General features: G+C 39.9%; 1 protein-coding gene across 2 annotated transcripts in view; it reads right to left on the bottom strand.

Annotated features, from left to right (window-relative positions):
• Window positions 1-23,395, bottom strand: part of KLF12 (KLF transcription factor 12) — a 675,261-nt gene that overhangs the window by 322,154 nt on the left and 329,712 nt on the right. For both annotated transcript variants that reach the window (XM_080660594.1, XM_080660593.1), the window contains one exon: window positions 4,115-4,178. In XM_080660594.1, coding sequence (XP_080516720.1) covers window positions 4,115-4,147 — 33 coding nt within the window. In that variant the 5' untranslated portion in view covers window positions 4,148-4,178. The remainder of the gene's footprint in view (window positions 1-4,114; window positions 4,179-23,395) is intronic.

The raw sequence follows: 23,395 nt of genomic DNA, 5'->3' as shown, positions 1-23,395 counted from the left end.
GCTCAATAAGAGGAAGAACTTGTACTATAATTATATGTGCCTGGAAATAGGATGAACTGCTTCACACTGTAGGAAATTCCAAAGAGTACTCAACCTAATGCTAAAGCAGCCGACTCCTGTAGAAGGCCACCACACACCAAGCACGTGTCAGTCAGTGAACTTCGAGGGCGCTTCCAATTCTGAAAATGCTTGACTTTCTGATGTAAAGTCATCCAAAACTGTCGTGAATCTCTGTCACAGACTGTAAAAATAGCATCAATACACCACACAGCTTTAGAATTCTACGACTTTAATTGTTTCCACAAATATGTCGTACTTTCTTTCACCCCCATAACAACTCTAGAAATAGGTAGGACAGGTGTTATTCATTCTACCTTGCAATTTGGAAGATAAAATTCAGAATGAAGTCAATGGCCCAAGATCATACAGAGAGAATAGCAGAGCCATGGCTTGACTGTTTTTGATTCCATGCTTACGGCCTAGGCAGCTACTATATACAAACGTTTGCCAACAACGTTTCATTTCCGCCAACAGGGCTTTCTGAGCAACTACACCTACTCAGTTCTAAATGGAAAGAAGGCTGAGTGGCTGCTATTACAATCTTGCTATCCTGTGTGAAGAGCTGGAACTTCATGGAAAAGGCATGTAAAGTAACCACATTCTATGTGTCCATCACTGCATCATAATAAAACAAACTTTTTTATTTTTTTTTATTTTGTAAGGAACTAAAGCTTTCTCAGAAAGGTTTGCTATTGTCCTCTTCTTAGATTCTAAACACAAGAAGTAGAAGTCACCCATTGCTACGCCGAATGGTTTAAGCAGCTGTTCATCAGAGGTAGCCCACAGCAGAAGTTTTCATGTGAGCTCTGATAAGCTGGACAAATGTATGTGTATGTGCATGTTTGGGACACCTGCTCTAAGCCAGCTGCTGAGGAGCACCTGGTAAGCATATTGCAGTGGCTGGAAAGCAAGTGGAGTAAAAACAGGGTGTGGAGCCAGGTCCACAGATTCACCTCATTCACAACGACAGCAGCTGCTGAAATGCATTTAAGAGCATGGAGACAGGACTTCATGCAGATATTTGGGAGCAAAAAATAATGGATATCTGGAAGCTTTTTAGAATTTATTTGATGTTTTTTAACAGGGACAACTTCAAGTGCAATGAAATTGAGTAAAAGAAAAAATTAAAAATTGAATACAAGAAATAACATACACACACACACACACACACACACACACATATATATATATATATATATATATATTTTTTTTTTTTTTTAAAGGAAAGGCTAGATGAAGACTGCTCCTGGAAGTAAGACTTGTTACAGCCACAAAAGATATTTTACAAATGCTATTTAGGCTGTTAATTTTAAAACCCAAGCACAAGCATGAAGGCACAGTATGATATTCTGTGACTCTTGGCAAGATTTTATCACCACTGGCAAACAGGAGGAAATTTACAAAATAATTTTATGAGCCATATTCAAATTCCTTTTCAATTATGCAGACAGTGGCAATGTTGCTTCCACTGCTGATATTTTTTAAACTTCATCTTAATAATGACCTCGCCAATACAGGCAGTCCTCGGGTTACATTGGACTCGACGTACGTCATTTCATGGTTACATCACCATCTCCCATTTATTTATTAAAAAAAAAAAAAAGTTCCGTCATTTTGACGTATGTACATATGTGCTTTATGTTTTTTTTATTATCTACTATATTTACCACAAGTAAAGATCAGGAATTGTTATCTTTCTTTTAAATATTTTTTACTGTTTCACTTCATTACTGCTGTGTATGTGCTCCATGTGAGTGATGTAGGTGCTTATGTAGGTGGGTTCCGACTTACGGCGAAAATCGCGTTAGGTCACACAATAGGAACAGATCTCCGATGTAAACCGAGGACCTACTTGTATATTCGAAATATTTAGAAAAAATAAATTTTCAAATTCTGCACTTTTCCCCCAGAATCAGACTTTGTTAAAACTAACAGTGTCAGATTCAAGCCGGCTTAAAAACAAGCATCAAATGCACTCGGTTCTAAGGCATCTATAACTGAAAATATGGATGGATCAAAAATATGAAAAACAGCCCTAACCAGTTTGGCTCAGTGCATAGAGCGTCGGCCTGCGGAGTCAAGGGTCCCGGGTTCGATTCCGGTCAAGGGCATGTACCTTGGTTGCGGGCACATACCCAGTAGGGAGTGTGCAGGAGGCAGCTGATCGATGTTTCTCTCTCATCCATGTTTCTAACTCTCTATCCCTCTCCCTTCCTCCCTGTAAAAAATCAATAAAATATATTTTTTTAAAAATATGAAAAACAGCAATAGAAAAAAATAATTCATTGGAAAAAACATATTCAGTGAAATACTCACTGCTCCTTCCTCTATAAAGACTTATGAACTCATGAATTATAGCTATGAGGCACAATCATTTAGATTGAACCACATATAGTATATTATAGTCAATCATGATAATATTTTCAGAGTTCATCCTCAGGGAAAGTAGTCACACAATGATTCTCTTTGCCATCATCTTCAGTTATCATAAAATTAGTTACAGAACAATGACACTGTCAAAATGCATAAACTTACAAAGCTAACACTAACCCATTCAAACAAAAATTTAGTAACAATTGAACATAAACATAAAGTAATATTATATCAACATTGTACATAAGTTAAGGGATAAATACAGTTTACACGATAATGAGTGAAGAAGGTTTTCATATTTACATAGGGATGAGCCAGGAAAATGTAAATTTACTACATTTGCCCTATAGTGCTAAGGAGTATGTGAAATTGTTTCTTTCCTTTGGAAATGAAATTCAATGGTGTGAGACATCGAGTTAGCTGGACCCCAGCTCATGAGAGCCAATTGTTAAATGTTAAGGACACTTGCAGGCTGGTTGTTAAACCTTTGAAATCAGCCATAGTGGGAGTTTTATACCATGGTAACTGACAAATGCTACAGATCCAGCCTCCCAACCCCAGCCCCTATGGCTGGTTCACTAACACAGCGATAATCTGCATACAAATACACAGGACAACTAATTCTCACAAAGTGTGCCCACCTAGGCAACAAGGTCATGAAAGAGAACATTACTATCACACCCAGAAGTCTCCCTTGTATCACCTTTGCATCAATACTCCCTCTAGAGCCTGAAACTTGTCCAGACACAAGCATATATTAGAAAGGAGCAATGTTGGCAATGAGGAAGGAGGAAAGAGGAAGGCAATTTCACGTGAAAGATATAACCTGGAAAACCATTTGTAAGTAACTGTGAAAGTAGGCTCCCAGAGAAAGCATAACATGGCATACATTTATTTAAAAGTAGCATGAGAAGCTGGGGGAAGGAAAATATGAAATTTTAAGTGCTGTGCAGTTATATGAAGAGTTATGAGGCACACACATGTGTACAGGTCCTGTTCAGTGTATAAGCCTCATGAAATGAAGGTGGTTTAACGTATTGTAACAGTATTACCTATGATTTGTATACTAAAATCAGTATGTAGTACAAGAAAAGCTCCAATAACTACCACAAAGAAGTGATACACGGCATTTGATTCCTGTTGATATTTGTAGGATTTTTCCTCCTCTAATTCATCCTAGTACATGCCTGTGAGAAGCCAAAGTTAAAATCCTTTCAGAATCATCCTACTCTGTAAGGAAAGCCAAGATCATGGATAAAAGAGGACAGCATTTGACAGAAATCACACACCATACGGTGTTGGTATTAGGATTATGCTTGTAGGAACTGATATATATTAAACAAAATCTGGCTACTCCTTTTTGTCTTTGCCCCCGTGATCAGTTTTATCACCTGGTTTACCATTTCTTACTATCCATCTAAAAGTTGATTCTTAAAACACCACATTAAGTTCTGAAAATTAAAGACAGGTAGACTTGTACAAAAACAGTTTGCCTCCTCATACATTTATTTATATTTAAGGCATTAAAAATAAAAATTACACTCTACAGATAGATGCACATGTCTAAGTATTGAACTCTTGTCTCATATTCAGACAAGGAAGTGCTCTAATGAAAACATCTGCCCAAAATTCATGTTCAAAATAGGATTTTCACTGCAATTATACAGTTTGACCAACCAACCTTTATTGTTTTCCTCTTCATATGGATACTCATTCATCCATTTGTTTCTAGAGTCACATTGATCCTGCAAGAAAAGCACACAAAAAACAAACAATGAAGAAAAGTTCCACATGTTGATAACACACTTCCATTGAAGGAAAACAAAATCTAATTCTGCAATCCTTTAAGTTCTTTATTAGTGGAGTGACATAAACATAATAGCTGAGGAATATGTTTTCTTCTGTTGCTTGTTTTTTGCTTGCTCTTTAGCAGCCATGTAAAGGGCAAAATGGAGAAATGAGGGAAGAAAGGCAGAAACACCAGCTATGACACTGAGAAAGATCCTGGACACAAGATAATGAAAATCTGGGGAAAGATCAGGGAGGGACGAATGAAAAAGAAAGGGATGCAACAGAGAGAGAAGCCCGAGAAGCAACTGGTAAAAGCGGTTTTTTAAAAGTAAATCTAATACATGAAAGAGAATTCACTAATACTCCAACTGGAGCACTTGGCTCCATTATTCTTAGCAACTAAGCGATTTTTTAATCATGCTGGTTTTCAGGGGAAATGTGTGGTTTTTTTTCCTCTCTTTACAGATGATACAAATGTGCAGAATAATTAATATGATACGTTTTTATGGCTCCATGTTGGCCAATACCCAAGCAACTTTTAAAAGCTGATTTAAGTTAATAAATGTCACCTCTTACAAATTAAAAAATATATAAAGTAAATATTTATATGCTCAAAAGCTTCCAAATCCCCAGAACCATTTGGATCTTCCCAAATATAATTAAATATTGCTGGATTGGAGAGTTCTGACTAAAATGGACCATTTGCCCCATTTGGATATATCTTGAAAGTCCTCCTATTTGTTTTTTCTCTCAACATTATGTAACTTGCTTCAGAATTTCCATTTCATGAGGCAAATTTTCTTTGGCATTCACTTAAGCCAGCTTATTAGACGCAACTGACTTTTTTTTTTTTTTCATTTAGAACTACATTCAAGAAGGGACACGCCTAGAGTCCTTAGACATTGTGTGCCAATGTCCATACTGCAGCACTGGGCCAGGTTTCCTTTGCATGAGTTTCCATACATTTGAACAAAAAGAAAGAGTTCACTCACTCATAAAGTCATACCCTAAAGGAAATATACTAGAATTCATAAGTTTTATGGGTGTAGCCGGTAAGGGGAACTGGCCTTTAATTTTATCCCAGTTTTAAATAAATAAATAAATATATATATACATATACATACACACACACATATATACACACACATATATACACACACATATATATACACATAATATATGCTTATATATACATATACATATGTATTCCTGTCTCTGCTTCTGTCTCTCTCTCTTATATATGTTTCTTATGTCTCAAAAATATACATCCCAATGCATACTACAGCTTTTACTACTACTAGGAACATTACTAAAAAACCAATCCTATATAATAAAAGGCTAATATGCAAATTGTCCCCTCAACCAGGAGATAGACCAGGAGTTCCACCAGGAGTTTGACCAGGGGGCGGGGCCAGCCAGCCAACCACCCATGGCCCCTCCCCCTAGCTGGCTATAGTTCCTCCCCCTGGCCGGCCCCCTGACCCCAATAGGGGGGGGGGGGCAGCCCGCCTACCACCCATGGCGCCTCTCCCTATCACCTTCCCACCCTGACTGGGGGCAAGGCTGGCTTGCCAACCTCCTGCATCCCCTCCTCCCCTGATCGGGGCGGGCCCGCCAGATCCCATCCATGCATGAATTCATGCACCGGGCCTCTAGTATAATATAAATGTAATATTTTAATACTAAGTGGCAGACTAAAAATATTCTCTTGAAATTTAGAGTATAATTCTTCTATTTTACATTATGAAGCCATAATATGAAATCCCTTGAAATAATTTAAAAGTCATTTAAACCATCATATTCTTATCAAACACATATTGTCCTTTCTAGTCTTCAAAATATATCTAAATCAATCAACTTCTTAACAGAATGTACCAGTACTTCAAAACTGGCTTCAATCTTACATTCTGGCTCCTTATATCTCAAAATGTGATTGTATAAGTTTTTTCCACATTTTAAAACACCATGAGCATTTTCACATGAGCCAATTTATTAATGCTTAATCCAAAATTTATAATACCCCATTGTAGGGATACATAATACTCCATTGTCTAACAGGTTATGATCTGTTGCTATTAGTGACAACAACTAAACACCCTTCTATGTAAATCTTGTGTACACCAGAGCCTCTGTTAGCCCGTATGACCCCTTCGTGCTACTAGAAAGGATGCCCTCTCTAGAATGACCCTAATCAGAAAGCGGGGACTGGGGATTGGAGCCCAGCATGAATTCCCACTACCCTCACCCCCAGCCAGTCAGCCTACACTTAGAGGCTCTAGCCTGCATCATTATTTCCTTAGAACATAATTATATTATTACTGGATCAAAATAAGATGAATTTTTTCAGGCTATCAAACAATATCACCAAAATGCTTTTAAACAGACTATACCAATTTATATTCCCACCAGGAAAAGAAACACATGCTATTAGCACAGTGCAGTTCCCATGTTTATTTCCCAATACAAAGCACAGGGCCTAACGAAATTTAGGGGATCGATAAATATTTGTCAAAAGAGTGAAGCTAATAATGAAAAATGAAAGAAAAATAAAATAAAGAAAACTCCCTTTAATATCAATTGTGGATATTTCTTACACCCAAGTTACTATAGCCTTAATTATATAATCTTTTTTTTTTACAATTAATCTGCAGACTAATATAAACATGACATTATTTGGATTACACATAACACAATATCACACATTTTCAAAGCATTTGGGGATTTACAAAGTAACCTAATAGCATAGCATTTGTTTTAAAAGCAGTTCTCTGAGTTGAACACATGAACTATTTACGATCCATTTGACAGTGATGATCAGAGGTTAATTTTGTACTCAAGGTAATAAGTTACATGATGCCAGGGTCCATATAAATCCCCTTAGTCCCAAATCTTAATGCACAGCTCTTTGTGGGTTAACTTAAATGTACACCTCTGTGTGTTTTAAACCTGCCAAAAGCCTGGTACAATGCTCACTATTGTTTTCCATTTATTTCCAGCACTGAGAGCACTCAAGTTCATCTCTGCCTCTGCTCCCATCCTGCACCCCTACACTTTAAGCTGCTCCAATGACAGTAAATGAAGACACAGTTCAGAGTTGAAAAGACCTGCCCTAGCCTCACTTCCATCATCCACTGGCTGTGTAATCTTGAGCAACTCATTCACCCTCTCTGAGGCCCAATTTCCTTCCCCACAGCAGCAGCACTGGCCAATGAGGTTCAGAAAATAGAGCGTCTGCCCACACACCAAAGGGTCACAGGTTTGATTCCAGGTCAAGGGCACGTACCTGGGTTGCAGGTTCTATCTTTAACCCAGGTCAGGGTGGGTGCAGGCAGTAACCAATTGATGTCTCTCTCTCTCTTACATTGATGCCTTTCTCTCTCTCTACCCCTCACTCTCTCTAAAAATCAATGGGAAAAATATCCTGGAGTGAGGATTAACAACAACAAAATAATACCTGTTTTATCTACCCCACCTACCCTAATTGAAGTAATTCTATACAACAGTCTATGCTGCCATACCTGAGAATAATCACTCTTCAATCAACAGCCCAGGGTTTAAACAGGAAAAAGAATTCCCTAAATTAAGACCACAAGACAGACAGATGAATCTCTAATTTTATTCATGCTAAGTAAGGGGCCTTGGTGTTGTTCCCCAAATGCACATCAAAAACAGGCCATGATATACAATAGGAAAATGGCACATTTCCACTATCAGTTAATATCTCATCAATTTCCTAATTAAAAGATTCCTTAGCTCTGCCAAATAGGCTTGTGAAATTATCCAGTAAATCTTCCCAAAGCACAGAAGTTTTAAAGGTCACTGTCCTTATCAAAAACACATCGTAAATGGTTTTGGTCCTCCCTTTTCCTGGCTTCAAAAGTAATTCTCCATTGTCAGGTGAAGAAAAGCAAAGGGTTGGTCACTTATTTCTATATGAAAAACATGACAAATAAGAAAAAAATAAATTATTATATATTGAAAAGAATTTCAGATGTACTTTAAAGCAAAATTATTACTGCCTAGAACAGCCGTGGGCAAACTACAGCCCGCGGGCCGGATCCAGCTGTTCTATCCAGTTCTCTTGCTCTCCCCTCCGCTCCTTTACTTTGAATTTATATTAGTTCACACAAACACTCCATCCATGCTTTTGCTCCGGCCCTCCGGTCCAGTTTAAGAACCCATTGTGGCCCTCGAGTCAAAAAGTTTGCCCACCCCCTGGCCTAGAACCACTGATAGATATTCATGTTTTAGTGGGAAGTCTGGAGAAATTCTAGTTACACCTGTTTCTCTTTAATAGCTACAAGCAATAGAGAATGATTTTCTAAATTCTTCACTCTCTAACTGTTGTGTTTGTTTTTGTTTTTTCCTTTAAAATTGCCACCCCTGGTCAGCCAGCTTCCTTTAGAATTTGAAGAGTTCCCCGGACAACAGAAATGACCTTGGCCAGGATGAAAGTGGATGCTCCCCACTTTAATGAATAAGGAGTTACTTTGGAATAATTATCTCAAAGTACAAGCACTATATTACCCTGTAGTAACAGGGTGCTGGCTCTTCATCACATCCTAAATGATCTATTCTCAATCTTTAAAGGTTAGTGTTTAATACATTCTAAATACTTCGGGACCCATAAAGTCACTAGTTGCTAGTTCCTCTGAGAATCATTTTATGCATCTTCGAAGAGAGAAGAAGCAGCACATTGTAAAGGTGTTTATAGACACCTGACTAGTCAGGGTATTCCATGCTCTGCACAAAGGTAATTTAGTTGCTCTGTTTCAAGTAAATTGAATTCTGGTGCTGATGCAGCAACTCCATTCGGAATTCTGTCTTCTAGAGTCAGCTTTACAAATCACTGCTTCATTAGCTGTGATCTTGTTTTCAAACACTGATCTTTAAAAAGTCAAATAATAAAGTTGTATATACACATTCATTTCAGTTACCATAATTTTTAAAGGAGATTAGGGAACTCAACAGGCACTTAAGGCTGAGATATTATATAACAGATCCATGTTGGCCTTACTCTGTATCAAGGTCTCTGATATATAAGTTGCCTTTTTTTATGCAAAGTTATTTCTGTTTATCTGTCATGGTGAGTTATCTTGGGAACTAAAGGTAGTTGAAGGTTAATCTAAATATTTCTGGAGATAAATGTAAATCTAAGTACCATGTTTTCATACCTGTTTTGACTTAAATGAAATAGCACAGAGCACTAAGCTTGTTGCTAGGTGACAGGTGACACTATTATACCACTTCTGAACTTGTACAGCATGAGACATCTATCTTACTGCTGAGGAGACACACAGATTTCCATGGCACACACATCATCTTCTATAGAGAAGCAAAATAGTGTTCAAATACTTTTTAGTATAGGCCATAGTAGACAGCAAATCATGTTGATAAGAATATCTGATTTTAGATATGCCTCTCACAATAAACAGAAAAGAATACGTCCTTATTTTCTGTCTTGGAGTACAGAAAATAATATTCTAAGTAACATCTACATATTAGTATAAAATACATATAATTTCATGATTCACAATTACAGATTAAATAAAGAATGATAATTCTTAAGAATGTTCAAACTTTTAATGGACATTGCTTTAATTATGGTAGGTAGTGTGCAGAGAGAAAGCATCCTAATAAAAGAGTAACATGCAAATTAACCATCACTCCGCTATACCCACAAGCCACGCCCACCAGCCAATCAGGAGCGAGTATGCAAATTAACCCAACCAAGATGGCTGTGGCCATGGAGTGAGCAGGAGGCTTGGGTTTCCCCAGCAATGGAGGAAGCCAAGCTTTCCCCACATCCTGGCCGGCCCAGGACTCCACTCAAGGCTACAAAGTTTCAATTATAAAAGATAAATAAATCCCAGCAAAAATGGTGGCAGCCACGGAGCTGGAGAGAGCAGGAGGCTTGAGTTGCCCCCAGCGATGGAGGAAGCAGAGCTTTCTGCACACCCTGGCAGGCCAGGCCTCCACTCAAGGCTACAAAGTTTCAATGATAGAAGATAAATAAATCCCAACAAAAATGGCTGTTGCCATGGAGCGAGCAGGAGGTTTGGCTCTGCTCCAGGCTACAAAGTTTCAATTATAGAAGATAAATAAATCCCAGATACCAGGGCCTCTGCTTGGGTCACCAAGGGGCATGGCCGGCCTGCAAACAACCACAGGCCCCTCACCCAGGCCGCCCCACGCCCAAAGGGAACCAACACCCTGATCTGGGACATCCTTCAGGGCAAACCAGCTGGCCCCCACCTGTGCACCAGGCCTCTATCCTATCTAATAAAAGAGTAATATGCAGATTGACCATCACTCCAACACACAAGATGGCTGCCCCCATGTGCTCAAAGATGGCTGCCACCATGTGGACACAAGATGGCCACCACAAGATGGCCAGCAGGGAAGGGCAGTTGGGAGGGACCAGGCCTGCAAGAGAGGGCAGTTGGGGGCGATCAAGCCTGCAGGGGAGGGCGGTTAGGGGTGACCAGGCCGGCAGAGGAGGGTAGTTGGGGGTGACCAGGCCTGCAGGGAAGGGCAGTTGGGGGGGACCCAGGCCTGCAGGGGAGAGCAGTTGGGGGGCACCAGGCCTGCAGGGGAGGGCAGTTAGAGGTGACCAGACCTACAGGGGAGGGCAGTTAGGGGCAAACAGGCTGGCAAAGGAGCAGTTAGGCATCAATCAGGCTGGCAGGGGAGTGGTTAGGGAGTGATCAGGCTGGCAGGCAGAAGCAGTTAGGGGCAATCAGGAAGACAGGCAGGTGAGCAATTGGGAGCCAGCAGTCCTGGATTGTGAGAGGGATGTCCGACTGCCAGTGGGATCGGGCCTAAACGGGCAGTCGGACATCTCTCAAGGGGTTCCAGATTAGAGAGGGTGTAGGCTGGGCTGAGGGACACACACCACCCCCCGTGCACAAATTTTGTGCACCAGGCCTCTAGTCTTTAATAATAAAAGGGTAATATGCTAATTAGACTGGAAGTCCTTCAGGATGAAGCCAGGGCCAGAGGGATGTCCAGGTCCTGGGTGCCAGAGGGAAGCTGGTGCCAGTAGCAGGAGAAGGAAGGCCTACTCTTGCACAATTTTGTGCATCAGGCCTCTAGTTATCTTTATAACAAGTAATCCAATTTCCATTAGATTTATTGACACAAGACCATTATAGTAGAGATCTGATGGATTAAAAAAAAAATTCAATGCAGATTATAACCTGGACATATATAGTAATGAAATACAAACTTGGTAGCATTACCCCTTTTCCTTGAATAAAAACCCAGGTACACAGTTTCATACCCCTCCTCTGACTTATCAGGCAATCCAGATGGCAAGAAAATGTCAAGAACACTTATATACCCAGAACTTCAGGATCTTTCATGAATGAATGACATGCTCCTCTCCACACGAGAAGGCTCTGTGCTGTCATGGAAAAGATCCAGGCATGCGCTGGGCAGTGTTGCTCAGTGGTTACAGTGTTGGCCCAAGCACCAAAGGGTGGTGGGTTTGATTTCCGGTCAACAGCACGTACCTGAGTTGCAAGTTTGATTCCTGGCCCTGGTCGGGGCATGTGCGGGAGGCAATCAATTGATGTCTCTCTCACATCTTTCTCTTTCTCTTTCTCTTTCTCTCTCTCTCTCTCTCTCTCTCTCTCTCTCTCTCTCTCTCTCGCCCCCCCCCCACCCCACTCTCTATAAAAAAATAAATAAATAAAAATAATCAAAGAAAAAAATATCCTCCAGTGGTAAGGGTTAATAAAAAACAACAACAAAAATCCAGCATGAACACCAGGCAGAATGAACATTAGCTTTAACAGTTGAGGGTAATGTGACTTGGGGAAAGTTGTTTAATTTTTACATGCCCCTCTTCCTCTTTCTTAAAATGATATAATAAAAAAAACTGGAGGGCAGGGCCTAGGAATATTGAAAAGCAGAATGTATACGATGTACATACCAGACTACCTGGCACATATTAGGAATTCAACTTTTCCCACTCCCTACATTTATATCATTTAAAAAACTACACACACACACACACACACACACACACACATTTACACATACACACTGATTTACATACATTTATATCAAATGTCCAGACTCCTTTCCACTTAAACTTCACTGAGAACTCAGAACAAGCAATGACCTACTCTTGCCCAAGGCACACTTCCTCAATGCCTCCGCTATCAACGACTGCATGTTCCTCACAGGAAGATGATCACAGGAAGATCCTCACAGATAATAGCATCTCCCCCCCTAGAATCAACATAGTATCTACAATTCTTCCATTAAGAGAATTCAATGACGAAATAGTTCATAGAAATAGGAGAAAGGGAATTCAGAGGTCATTAAGAACCCAAATTCAATAATTTCCTTGGAATCATATAAATCAATTAAAAAGTCTCCATTTATTAAATTGTTTTTCCCATTTCCAGTTTTATGTTTCCTGAAAATATGCTTCAACCCAAGAAACCCTTCACTATGAAAAAAAAGCAGCCAATACCATACAAGGAGCAAACTTTAAGGTCCCATTTGGAGGAAGGTTTGCCCAGAAGCTTGAGAAATCATTTAAGAACAAAATTCACTGACGAAACAGCCCATTTTCAAAGGATGGAGTTAAAGCAAAAACATACTGACATGGAAATTACTCTTTTAATCTGTTTTCAGATCCCATTACACTCTATTATTCAATGCAGAGAACAAATGAACCTCTAAATGAAAGGAACCATAGCAAATGAGTTAAACATTCCTTTTACATATACTGTGCTCAATATCATGGTTTGAAATGTAATTTATGCTATGCTTATATTCAAGTATAATTGCCATTTTATCAGGACTGCATAGTAAAAAACCTGATTTGTGTTGCAAAGGACTAACAAAATGATTAAATTCTGTCTTCATATGTCTAATTTATGTGATATAAATTGCAACATAAATATATATGAACATGTACAATCTGTACTTCCACATAAAACTATTTCATATATAACCACATTCTGCCAAAAGTAACTTGGTCGCATGCAAGTTCGCATTCCCATAAGAAGAACATTGATATCTTTCTCTTAATCCTCTGTGTCAGGACGCGCTTTAAACCATCATCATAAAACTAGAGGCCTGATGCACAAAATTCATGCAAGGGGCTTGGCCCTCGCAGCCCCGGCTTCATCCGGAAGGTCGTCTGGCTGTCTGGTCCAATTAGCATATTACACTTTTATTATTATAGATGTTAAATATCTCTGGATATTTTTTAATATATTTTTAATGATTTCAGAGAGGAAGGGAAAGAGAGAGAGATAGAAACATCAATGATGAGAGAGAATCACTGACTGCTGCCCCCTGTATGTCACCTACTGAAGGGGGATCAAGTCTGCAACCCGGGCATGTGCCCTTGGCCAGAATCAAACCTGGGACCCTTTAATCCTCAGGCCAACGTTCTATCCACTGAGCCAAATCAGCTAGGGATCTTTGGATTTTTTTAAGAGTCTGGTGGAAAAGAGGGACTAATAGAGTGCTTAGCTATGTACTGATCTCCAATCCACTCCCTAGCACTCTATCCTATACTAGAAGCCCGGTGCATGAAATTCGTGCACTGGGGGTGGGGGGTGTCCCTCAGCCCACACTGAACCCTCTCCTATCTGGGACCCCTTGGGGGATGTCCAAACAGGGATTGGGCCTAAACCGGCAGTCAAACATCCCTCTCACAATCAGGGACTGCTGGCTCCCAACCGTTTGCCTGCGTGCCTGCCTGATTGCCCCTAACCTTTTCTGCCTGCCAGCTTGATCACCCCTAACCACTCCCTTGCCAGCTTGATCCATGCCTAACTGCTCCCCTGCCAGCCCGATTGCTTCCAACTGCCCTCCCCTGCAGGCCTGGTCGCCCCCAACTGCCATCTTGTGACCACATGGGGGCAGCCATCTTGTGTGAGGGCATGATGGTCAATTTGCATATTACCTATTTATTACACAGGAGGATAATAAAAGCCTAATATGCAAATTGTCCCCTCAACTGGAAGTTAGACCACAGGGCAGGGCTGGCCCACCAACTGCCTGCAGCCCCTCCCCCCAGCCGGCCCTGCCCCCGATCGGCCCCCTACCCCATTGGGAGTGGGGCCAGCCAGCCAACCTCCCATGTCCCCTCCCCACGACCATCCCAGCCCGGATCTAGCCCTGATTGGGCCAGGACGGCAGGACCCCACCCATGCACGAATTCGTGCACCGGGCCTCTAGTGTAAGTATAATATGGTTGTGTGGTTTATACATAGACAAGTGAAGAACTGGAAATAATATCATGATAAACATATATTTGGCACCAGTTAAAAATACCTACTTTACACAGAATTTCTCTACTACTTCAATTCAATGGGTGCTATCAGAACACAGCTAGGTATATATTATGGGGTAATTACTAATTTTATACACTATGGATCTATGACATATTCAAGAAAAATAATTTGCCTTATTTATTATGCAGCATACATAGTTGGCTTGCCTATTAATTGTTGCCATGTTTAGCATGCCAAAGCTAAGCTGGATAAATCCCATTCAAATGCATAATAAACAGTTTGCTTCGGAAGTAAATTCATTTCTAGTCCATCATAACAATAGTTGATTAAAATGTGTTGCTCTTATCCAGTTTTGAATTAATTCATGTGAAATAAAACAAATATTTATTAAATTGTGGGGAAACATTCCATCAAACTGTAAAACCTGAGCAGAAAAACAAATGGCACACACTTAATTACAGTTGACATTTAAATGAAATTTGCATCCTCAAAATAGTTAACAATAATTAGAAAATATCAGACTCGATGTATTTTTAGGATACTTTTATATTCAATCTCTTCACACATCTGAACCAAAAGAAGTTTTAGCACAGGCAGATTTTAAAATACAATTTGAAAGACAAATCAAAGAACTGAGTAGATTTGTTTTACTCAGTTTAACATAGTGATACCTAAACAAAAGAGTTTACTTGATATTTTAAATGAATATCTTACGGTTTACTGAGTGCCTTACTGAATAACAGTTTTGACCAGTTGAACTCATCAATCTAGTTTGTGCTTTCAGACATCACGATCATTGTCCTACACAGCTCATAATCTGGCCCACAACAAATAGCTGGCTGTCATAATAAATACATAATCAATTAGTATTTCTCAATAACGAGCAAATTAGTGGACTGCCAAATGGACTGTATGACCATATGCATCTCTTATAACTAAATAATACCAGAAAATCAAAATACTATTTGTTTAGAATAACAAATGTTATATTAAATTGATTATTGTTTATAAGGGGGGAAAAACATTTAAAAACTGAAAAATACCAAAAACCAAAATTGGACGTCAACTCAAATAGAATCCTTGCAATGGCTAGTAGGTGATGAAGGTCCACTGATTTACAATAGTGATATTTACTATATAGTACATAGCCCACTATGAATTCATCCATGAATTGCCAATTTGCCAAGAACTGAAGATATTAAATCACATATGCCACAGTACCTGATTTCAAGGAGCTCAGAGACAACAAAGGTGAGACAAGTATAAATAAACTAGAGGCCTGGTGCACAAAGTTCGTGAACTCAGGGGGGGTCCCTCAGCCCGGCCTGCAACCTCTTGCAGTCCAGGAGCCCTTAGGCCCACCCCCCATGCTGCCATGCTGCCACAGAGGCGAGAGAGGCTCCCGTCACCACTGCTGCGCTCGCCAGCCATGAGCCTGGCTTCTGGCTGAGTGGCGCTCCCCCTGTGGGAGTGCACTGACCACCCAGGGGCAGCTCCTGCATTGAGCGTCTGCCCCCGGGTGGTCAGTACATGTCATAGCAACTGGTCTTTCCCCGATATGGTCGATTTTCATATTAGCCTTTCATTCTATAGAATAACTACAACAATAATAATTAACATTCATTGAATGTTTACCACATGTTTAACACTGTCTAGGGCTTTTACATATGTTATTTAATAAATTCATGTAAAAAACATAGCTATTCCAATGACCTAGTATTAATAGCCACATTTAACAATAAAAATAACTGATCAAAGTCCACATTTTCCAACCCATATTAAGCTGACATTCCTAATAAGTCATAGGAGCTCTGGTGAAAGAACAAAGTATAGTGGAGAATTGAGGAAATCCACAGAGGCTTCACAGAGGAGGTGACACAAAGCTCAGTCTTGAAAAGCAGGGAAGAGAAGACATTTCAGGGAACGGGATACATTAGAAATTAGTACATTAAAATCTGATCTGAGAACATTCATTCATATATGTACAGTCATACCAATATGTGCATACAGCACAAATATGAATAATTTACTGAAACAAGTATATACATTTGTCTTGCAATGTAAATGAATTTATATTACTATATAAGCTAAATCAAGAAGGTTAAAATATGACTTCAAAAAGCTAATTCTATGAAAATATGACTTTAAAAGACCTTTCTCATGAACTGCATTATGTTCCATAATTTAAGATTATTTCTAACATCTCTAATGCTCACAGATTAAATATTTTAAAATAGTTGTTATTCAAACCTGAATCACTAAAAATACTCCCACAGAGAGCATGTACATGCCACACATGCATGCACACACACACACACACACACACCTACATGCATTCACACACATATACACACACAGCCAAGAATCGGTGGAAAAACTGACCAGTAAGAAATTCCTGAGTGTATGTATCTAAGGTAACATGAGTAAATTTATCTGTTTTAAAATACTCCAAAAAAATGCAAATGACTTAAAAATAATAGTGTAGCAGCCGATGAGTATCAAAAGCATTTTAAAAAATAACCTCAAAACAAAAATTAGTCAACTACAGGCTTAGATACCTACTTGGAGACATGCATAAAACTAAAATACTAAAATCAGGATTAGTCCTACAAATAAATAGTATATTCATTAATCTCTATTCTAATTTTTAAGAAAAGCTCACAAGTAAAATCACTATCAAATAATTGTCAGGAGTAAGCTGAGGAATGTATTTTTACATTTTAATTTAAATACCGTATTGTTCAAAAAACACCTGATTTTAAAAGGACAATCCTTTAAATTCTCTAAATATATTCTCGAAGATGACTAATTACATCTTGGGAGATACAGCATGAGAAAGCTGCTGGCCAAAGAACTAAATTCAAATTGTTCTCTGAGTAGAGTGGTGTCAATTCTTAGTAGAAGCAGAAGAAGAGGAGGAGGAGTAATGTGGTTATAGCACCAGCACACACAGATTTACAGTTCCTAGTTCTCACTGCTAACTACCCTACTTTGTACATTCCTCAAAACTTGTGAGGTACACAGTATTAATATTCTCTTTTTACAGACATGGAAACACAGATTATCCAAATTATAGGGTGGTTTCCAGTACATGCATGAGTCACTTTAAAGTTAGTTATCACCCATGGAACAATCCGTTATCAAGATGGGGCTAAGCACCTTAAAACACATCTAATACTCCAACTCTCTTGAATAATCCTTTACCTGTGGTCAGCAAACTGTGGCTCGCGAGCCACATGCGGCTCTTTGGCCCCTTGAGTGTGGCTCTTCCACAAAATACCACGGCCTGGACGAGTCTATTTTGAAGAAGTGGCATTAGAAGAAGTTTAAGTTTAAAAAATTTGGCTCTCAAAAGAAATTTCAATCGTTGTACTGTTGATATTTGGCTCTGTTGACTAATGAGTTTGCCAACCACTGCTTTAGACCAAGCATGTCAAACTCGCGACCGGCCGGCGGGCCTGCCTCGTAAACCCGCCAGCCAGGAGTTTTGACATGCTCACTTTAGACCTCGCAGCAGTTTTGAAGTAAGAAAATTATCTTATGCATTTTGTTAGGAGTTTTTTTATTGTCCTTAGCAATACTGAATTCTTGTATCTGGCCACTAAAGACTATTTGCTTGGTGAGGTTCGTGTCATATTAGATGGAGAAAGAAATACGGTCATCCATCCTTTACTGCAATGCTGCCATTAACTACTGTGTGGCCACTGGGAAAGGCGCGAACCTGTCTGGGCCTCAGCTTCTGCACCCATAAAATTATGGGGTTGAAAGATCTTCAAACTCCTTCCATTACAAAGTTGTGGATCCTACAAATCCTACATTTTTAAAAAGCACATAGCTCTACGAGGTGTTTGCTATGAAGTAGGGTGAATTAACATAGGTTAACAGAGTCTGAGTTCTAATTCTGAATTAGTGAGCTCAGGAAATCTAACCAAACTTCTCATTCCTAGTGGCTCCTAACCTGCTTTGGGTAGGAATACAATGGATAACTAATATCTCAATTGTAAATTAGCATCTCTCACACACACACACACACACACACACACACACACACACACCCTGAAGAGAAATCCTTAGGAGATAAAACGGAGACCCTGGGGTGAAATATTTTCACTATTTCCAAAGCTGAGCCTGTGGACACACCAGTAGCTGAGCGACCCTGTGGAGGTGGCCTTGGGGAATTCTGAAGGTGAACAGGGAGGGCTTCTCTTCTAAGCACAGTTCCATAAAGCACTGCATTCTAACAGAGTTTATCTGTGACTGTAAATAATTCCTTTCCCAACAGCTTTACCACAGTCCCTTGGAATGCTTAGAAATGTATCTGCCACTGTGTCTTATGTAATTTAAAGGAGTATATTTTTATAATGGTATCTCAGCAGTAAAAATACAATCCATAAATCAGGTATGTGCCAAGCAGGGTGGCAGGTACTTCACACACATTATCTTAGGTAATCCTCAATGTGAAGAGGAGATAATAACCTCCACTTTACAAGTAAAGAAATAGTTTGATGGCTGTTGGACGGCAGCCAGGATTTAAACACACTCTGATCCCAAAGTCTGTACCTTTCCTTCATGTCATAGTGCCTCTCACTGAGCTTCTGAGCTGGGAGCTGAATGGCAGTGCTATGCCAGAACAAATTTCTACAGTTACAGATGTGGCCAGGTTTCAGGAGTGCCACCAAGCACTGAAAGGGCACAGATCATCACGGTAGCGGTCACTCTGTGTGTCCTAACAGCCACTGAAGAGACCAGTGTTCTCGTTCACAATTCTGACCAGAAGCCAGTGACGGTCTGCATCTTGCTAGAGCTACCGTGTGGGCGGGCGCATTTCTCCACAGACGTTCTGTGGACTGAAGGGGTCTAAATTCAACAAAGTGTATGAGTTCTTGTTTGCCAGTAATTTTGTTTTTCATGCAGGTTTTCTCAGAGATACAAGAAGATTTCCACATACCCCCAGAAGTCCCAGGAGCCTCAGAAGTTACTTGAAAGTAACCCTCCACCCTTTGTAATGCCATGAACATTAATTGTAGAGTTCATCAGAGGCAGCTGTGCTTCCTTAAATTACATTATTCAGCTCCAGATGCTAAATAAGATTTAGCATTCTCAAATCTTAGCTTTTCTCTTTGCAAGTTATATGGCCATGACCTAGTCATAATGTCTCTAAAATTTGGTTTTCCAACATCTGCAAAAAAGGCTAAAATTATGCCTATCTTTAGGAATATTTGTCATGTAGGGAGAATCAAGAAACACAATTTGCAGACGACAATCAATAAAAATAGTAGTTATTAAATTATTACTTTTCTTATTGATAACTACTACTCTGGTTTTAACACACAGAACTAAGCAATACTAACAGGCCATGGAATTTGCTGGAGCCCAAAGGAGATCAGAGAAAAACAAACAAAAATCCCCACACATGAACCTCTCTGGGTATCCTAAATTATTAAATACTAGGAGCCCCATGTGTGAAAGCTCGCGGTCCTGCCCACCCACCCACTGCCCTGCCTTGACACCCAAACCTCTCCATGCAGAGCTCCGGTGCGCCTGGCCCAGCCCCTGACCCTCTGGCCTTCTCTGGCCGCTTCAAGCCCCGCCCTCAGTCCCTCCAGTCCCCTCGGGCTGGTCCCACCTTCTCCGGGCACCTCCCTGCTTCCACCCCGTCTCCGGAGCAACGGGGCAGCTCAGCCCCATCATGGCACCAGAGGAGAGCATGGGAGACTCCCTCCTGCTGCGCTGTGCTCCTTTCCCTGGCACGTGGGCAGCGGGGCGCTCTGAGTGCGAGCAGTGGGTGGCAAAGGGTTGGTGAGGGGGGCGCTACAGGCTCTCACCCCCACCCGCCCCAGCACAGGATGATCCCGCCTCCTCCAGGCACCTGCCCCATCACGGAGCAATGCGCTGCTGCACATGTGCAGGCATCCTCCTGCGATAGGTCCTTATGCGTTATGGCATCCGGACCATTAGCATATTAGCTTCTTATTATTATGATTGCTATTTAAGAAAAGAGAAATAGTTACTGAAGGCAAACAGATTTCCAGAAAACATGTTTACTTGTCATACTCTTCTTTTACAGAGAAAGAAGTGTAACAGAAGATGGGTTTATAATTTTTCATAGTAATATGAACCAAATAAACTAAAATCTGCAGAGGTAAAAATCATTCTGAGCCCTAGCTGGTTTGGCTCTGTGGATAGAGCATCAGCCTATGGACTAAAGGCTCCGGGGTTCAAATCCAGTCAAGGGCATGTTACCTCGGTTGCAGGCTTGATCCCTGGCTCTGCTTTGGGTTCATGTGGGAGGCAACCAATCAATGTATCTATCTCATTTCAGTGTTTCTCTCTCTCTGTCTCTCCTCCTCCATCCACTCTCTCTGAAAATCATTGGAAGAATATCCTGGAGTGAGGATTAACAACAACAAAAAAATCATTCTGAAAATACATCACCCAGAATTCCTGTTTATGGAGATTACTAGAGGCCCCGTGCACGAAATTTGTGCAAGGGGCTCGGCCCTCGCAGCCCCAGCAGCTTGCCTCGGCCCTCGCAGCCCTGGCTTGGTCCAGAAGGTCGTCCAGAAGGATGTCCAGAAGGTCGTTTGGCTGTCCGGTCTAATTAACATAATACGCTTTTATTATTATAGATTTGGCTCTATTTTTAAAAATTTAATTACTTAATATCACATCTATTTCAGAATTAGTCAGACTTTGATTTTAAATAACTTCTAAAATCTCTCTTTTACTGCCTCTTTAATATCATCAGTCTTATTCCCTTAATTATTAGGGAGTCCACACTTTGACTTCTTTTACTATGAACTTTAATCACTCATTCACTGAGTCAACAAGTGCTTACCCTTCCTCCTTCCTCCTCTTTCCGACTAAATGCCTAGTAAAGTTAAAAATAAAGAAGGACTCCAGGTTTCAGAAAACAGAGATTTCAGCACACTAAAAAAATTACCAGGGATGTATGCATTGGAACAGTATAAAATCTCTGCTCTCAGTACTAAGGAGACTAGACCAAGAACCACTAGAATCTTCTCTAGGTGCCGTCAGTCAGGTGTCCACTGAGCATGTAAAATGTGGCCTGTCCAAATTAAGTTGTTCTGCAAGTGTGAAATACACACCAGATTTTGAAGACCTTTTACCAATAAAAAAAAAATTCACTTATTTTATATTGATTACATGTTAAATAAGTAATATTTTGTGTATACTGGGTTAAATAATACATGATTTAATCACTTTGGGACCTCTAAAGTTACTTAAGCTGCTCGCATTATATTTCAACTGAACAGTAGGTCAAGGTCCCACATTTCAAAGCCTTGTACGGCACACTGGGAGTTTTCCTGGCCTCTAATTGCACTTTATATAGACCTTAATGATATGTCTACTTTGTCCACTAAAGTCCCTGAAGATATGTTTTCTTGTTTAATCTAGCATTTAATGTATCCGGATGTAAATGCATCACAACATGCACTCTTTAGTTCCTTGGAGCTATAATTATACAGAATGTACTTGAGGCTTGCAGGTTCCTGATTTTTATCTCCCTATAGATTATCAATCTTTCATTTCTTTGAAAACTCTGCGAAGTGATCTCAAAAGTATTGTGTGTGCCTTCCAAAAGCACAGTCATTCACGCACAGACATGCCTGAACTCAAGTGTCAAGGGCTTTCCATAATCCTCATAACTTATTAAAACTTAAAGATTCCCAGAGGACCAAAAATGTAACTTAACATTCACTGTTATGTCCTGAAGCACAGCTGTATTTAAATGGATAACATAAAATGTAGCCTATTCTACATCACATATCCACTCCATTGCTGATGGGAACTGCATTAGACAATATATACATCATTAAACTAAACACGGCCAGTATATTATGTTACGGCACCATTTGGAAACAGGCCAAACAGGCTTCCTAAATTTCTTTTTTTTTTTTTCCTCCTAAATTTCTAAATGTCAAACCTACTGACAATAGCATTTTCATCTATCCTGTGTCTTACTGTTACACATTGTGTTTCTCCTCAGGCATTCTTCTGAATAAATATATTTGATTAACAGAGTTTATAATTTCCATACTATATAAAAGCAGTGAAAGAATTCACTGTACATTTAAGGAATTTACAACTCTTTTATAAATAAGAGTTATACCTAAAAACTAATCACGTTATGTCGTACATTAACTCCCATTTTTTATGGATTTACTTGAAAAGACAATATTTTCAATTATGTGATCTCTACCAAATATCCCCTCCCTGCTTGGTACCAGTTGGTACTTTGTAAACAAGAATGCTGCCAGTCTAGAATATACCCCTATCAGGCAACATAAGCAGGGCTATGCTCAAGAGACATTGGTTTGCTGACAAATTAAAACCTTTCACATCAGAGAGAAGATGTACCTGGTTAAGGGGCACTTGGATTTAATTCTTCTAAGTCTGAAGAAAGCCTTTAAGAATTGACAGTTCTCCATATGCCAGGCCATGCACATCATTATCAAAAGGCTAACTCAGTGCTTCCCAACCTCAACCACATCATCCTCAAATGTCTGAGGATATCAGTACTATCTCAGCACAGCTATTATCAACCCACAGCAAACCAGTGGAGAAGCCCTGGGCCCATTAACTTAGGGAGCTACAAATCTAAATGCTAACAGGAGCTAGGAGGTTGAAAAGAGCCCTGTCAAAATAAGACTGAAGGGGCAGGGACAACTATTGCCTTCTCTCAGAGGGCCAGTGCTACTAGGCTTCTGACAACAGATGCCCTGTAATTCTATTCAAGTGAAATGAAGAATCTGTACTCATTTATGGAATCTCCTAATTTTTAAAACATTGGCTATACTGCTATACTGAATTTAAAAAGAAAAAACACAGTAACAACAAAAAAACATCCACACATCCGCCAGTTCATGTTATGTGTTGGACAT

The sequence above is a fragment of the Plecotus auritus genome (genome assembly GCF_963455305.1).
Source record: "Plecotus auritus genome assembly, chromosome: 3".
NCBI lineage: Eukaryota > Metazoa > Chordata > Mammalia > Chiroptera > Vespertilionidae > Plecotus > Plecotus auritus.
Note: the sequence above shows the minus strand (reverse complement) of the source record. Positions and strands in the feature narration are given on the sequence as shown.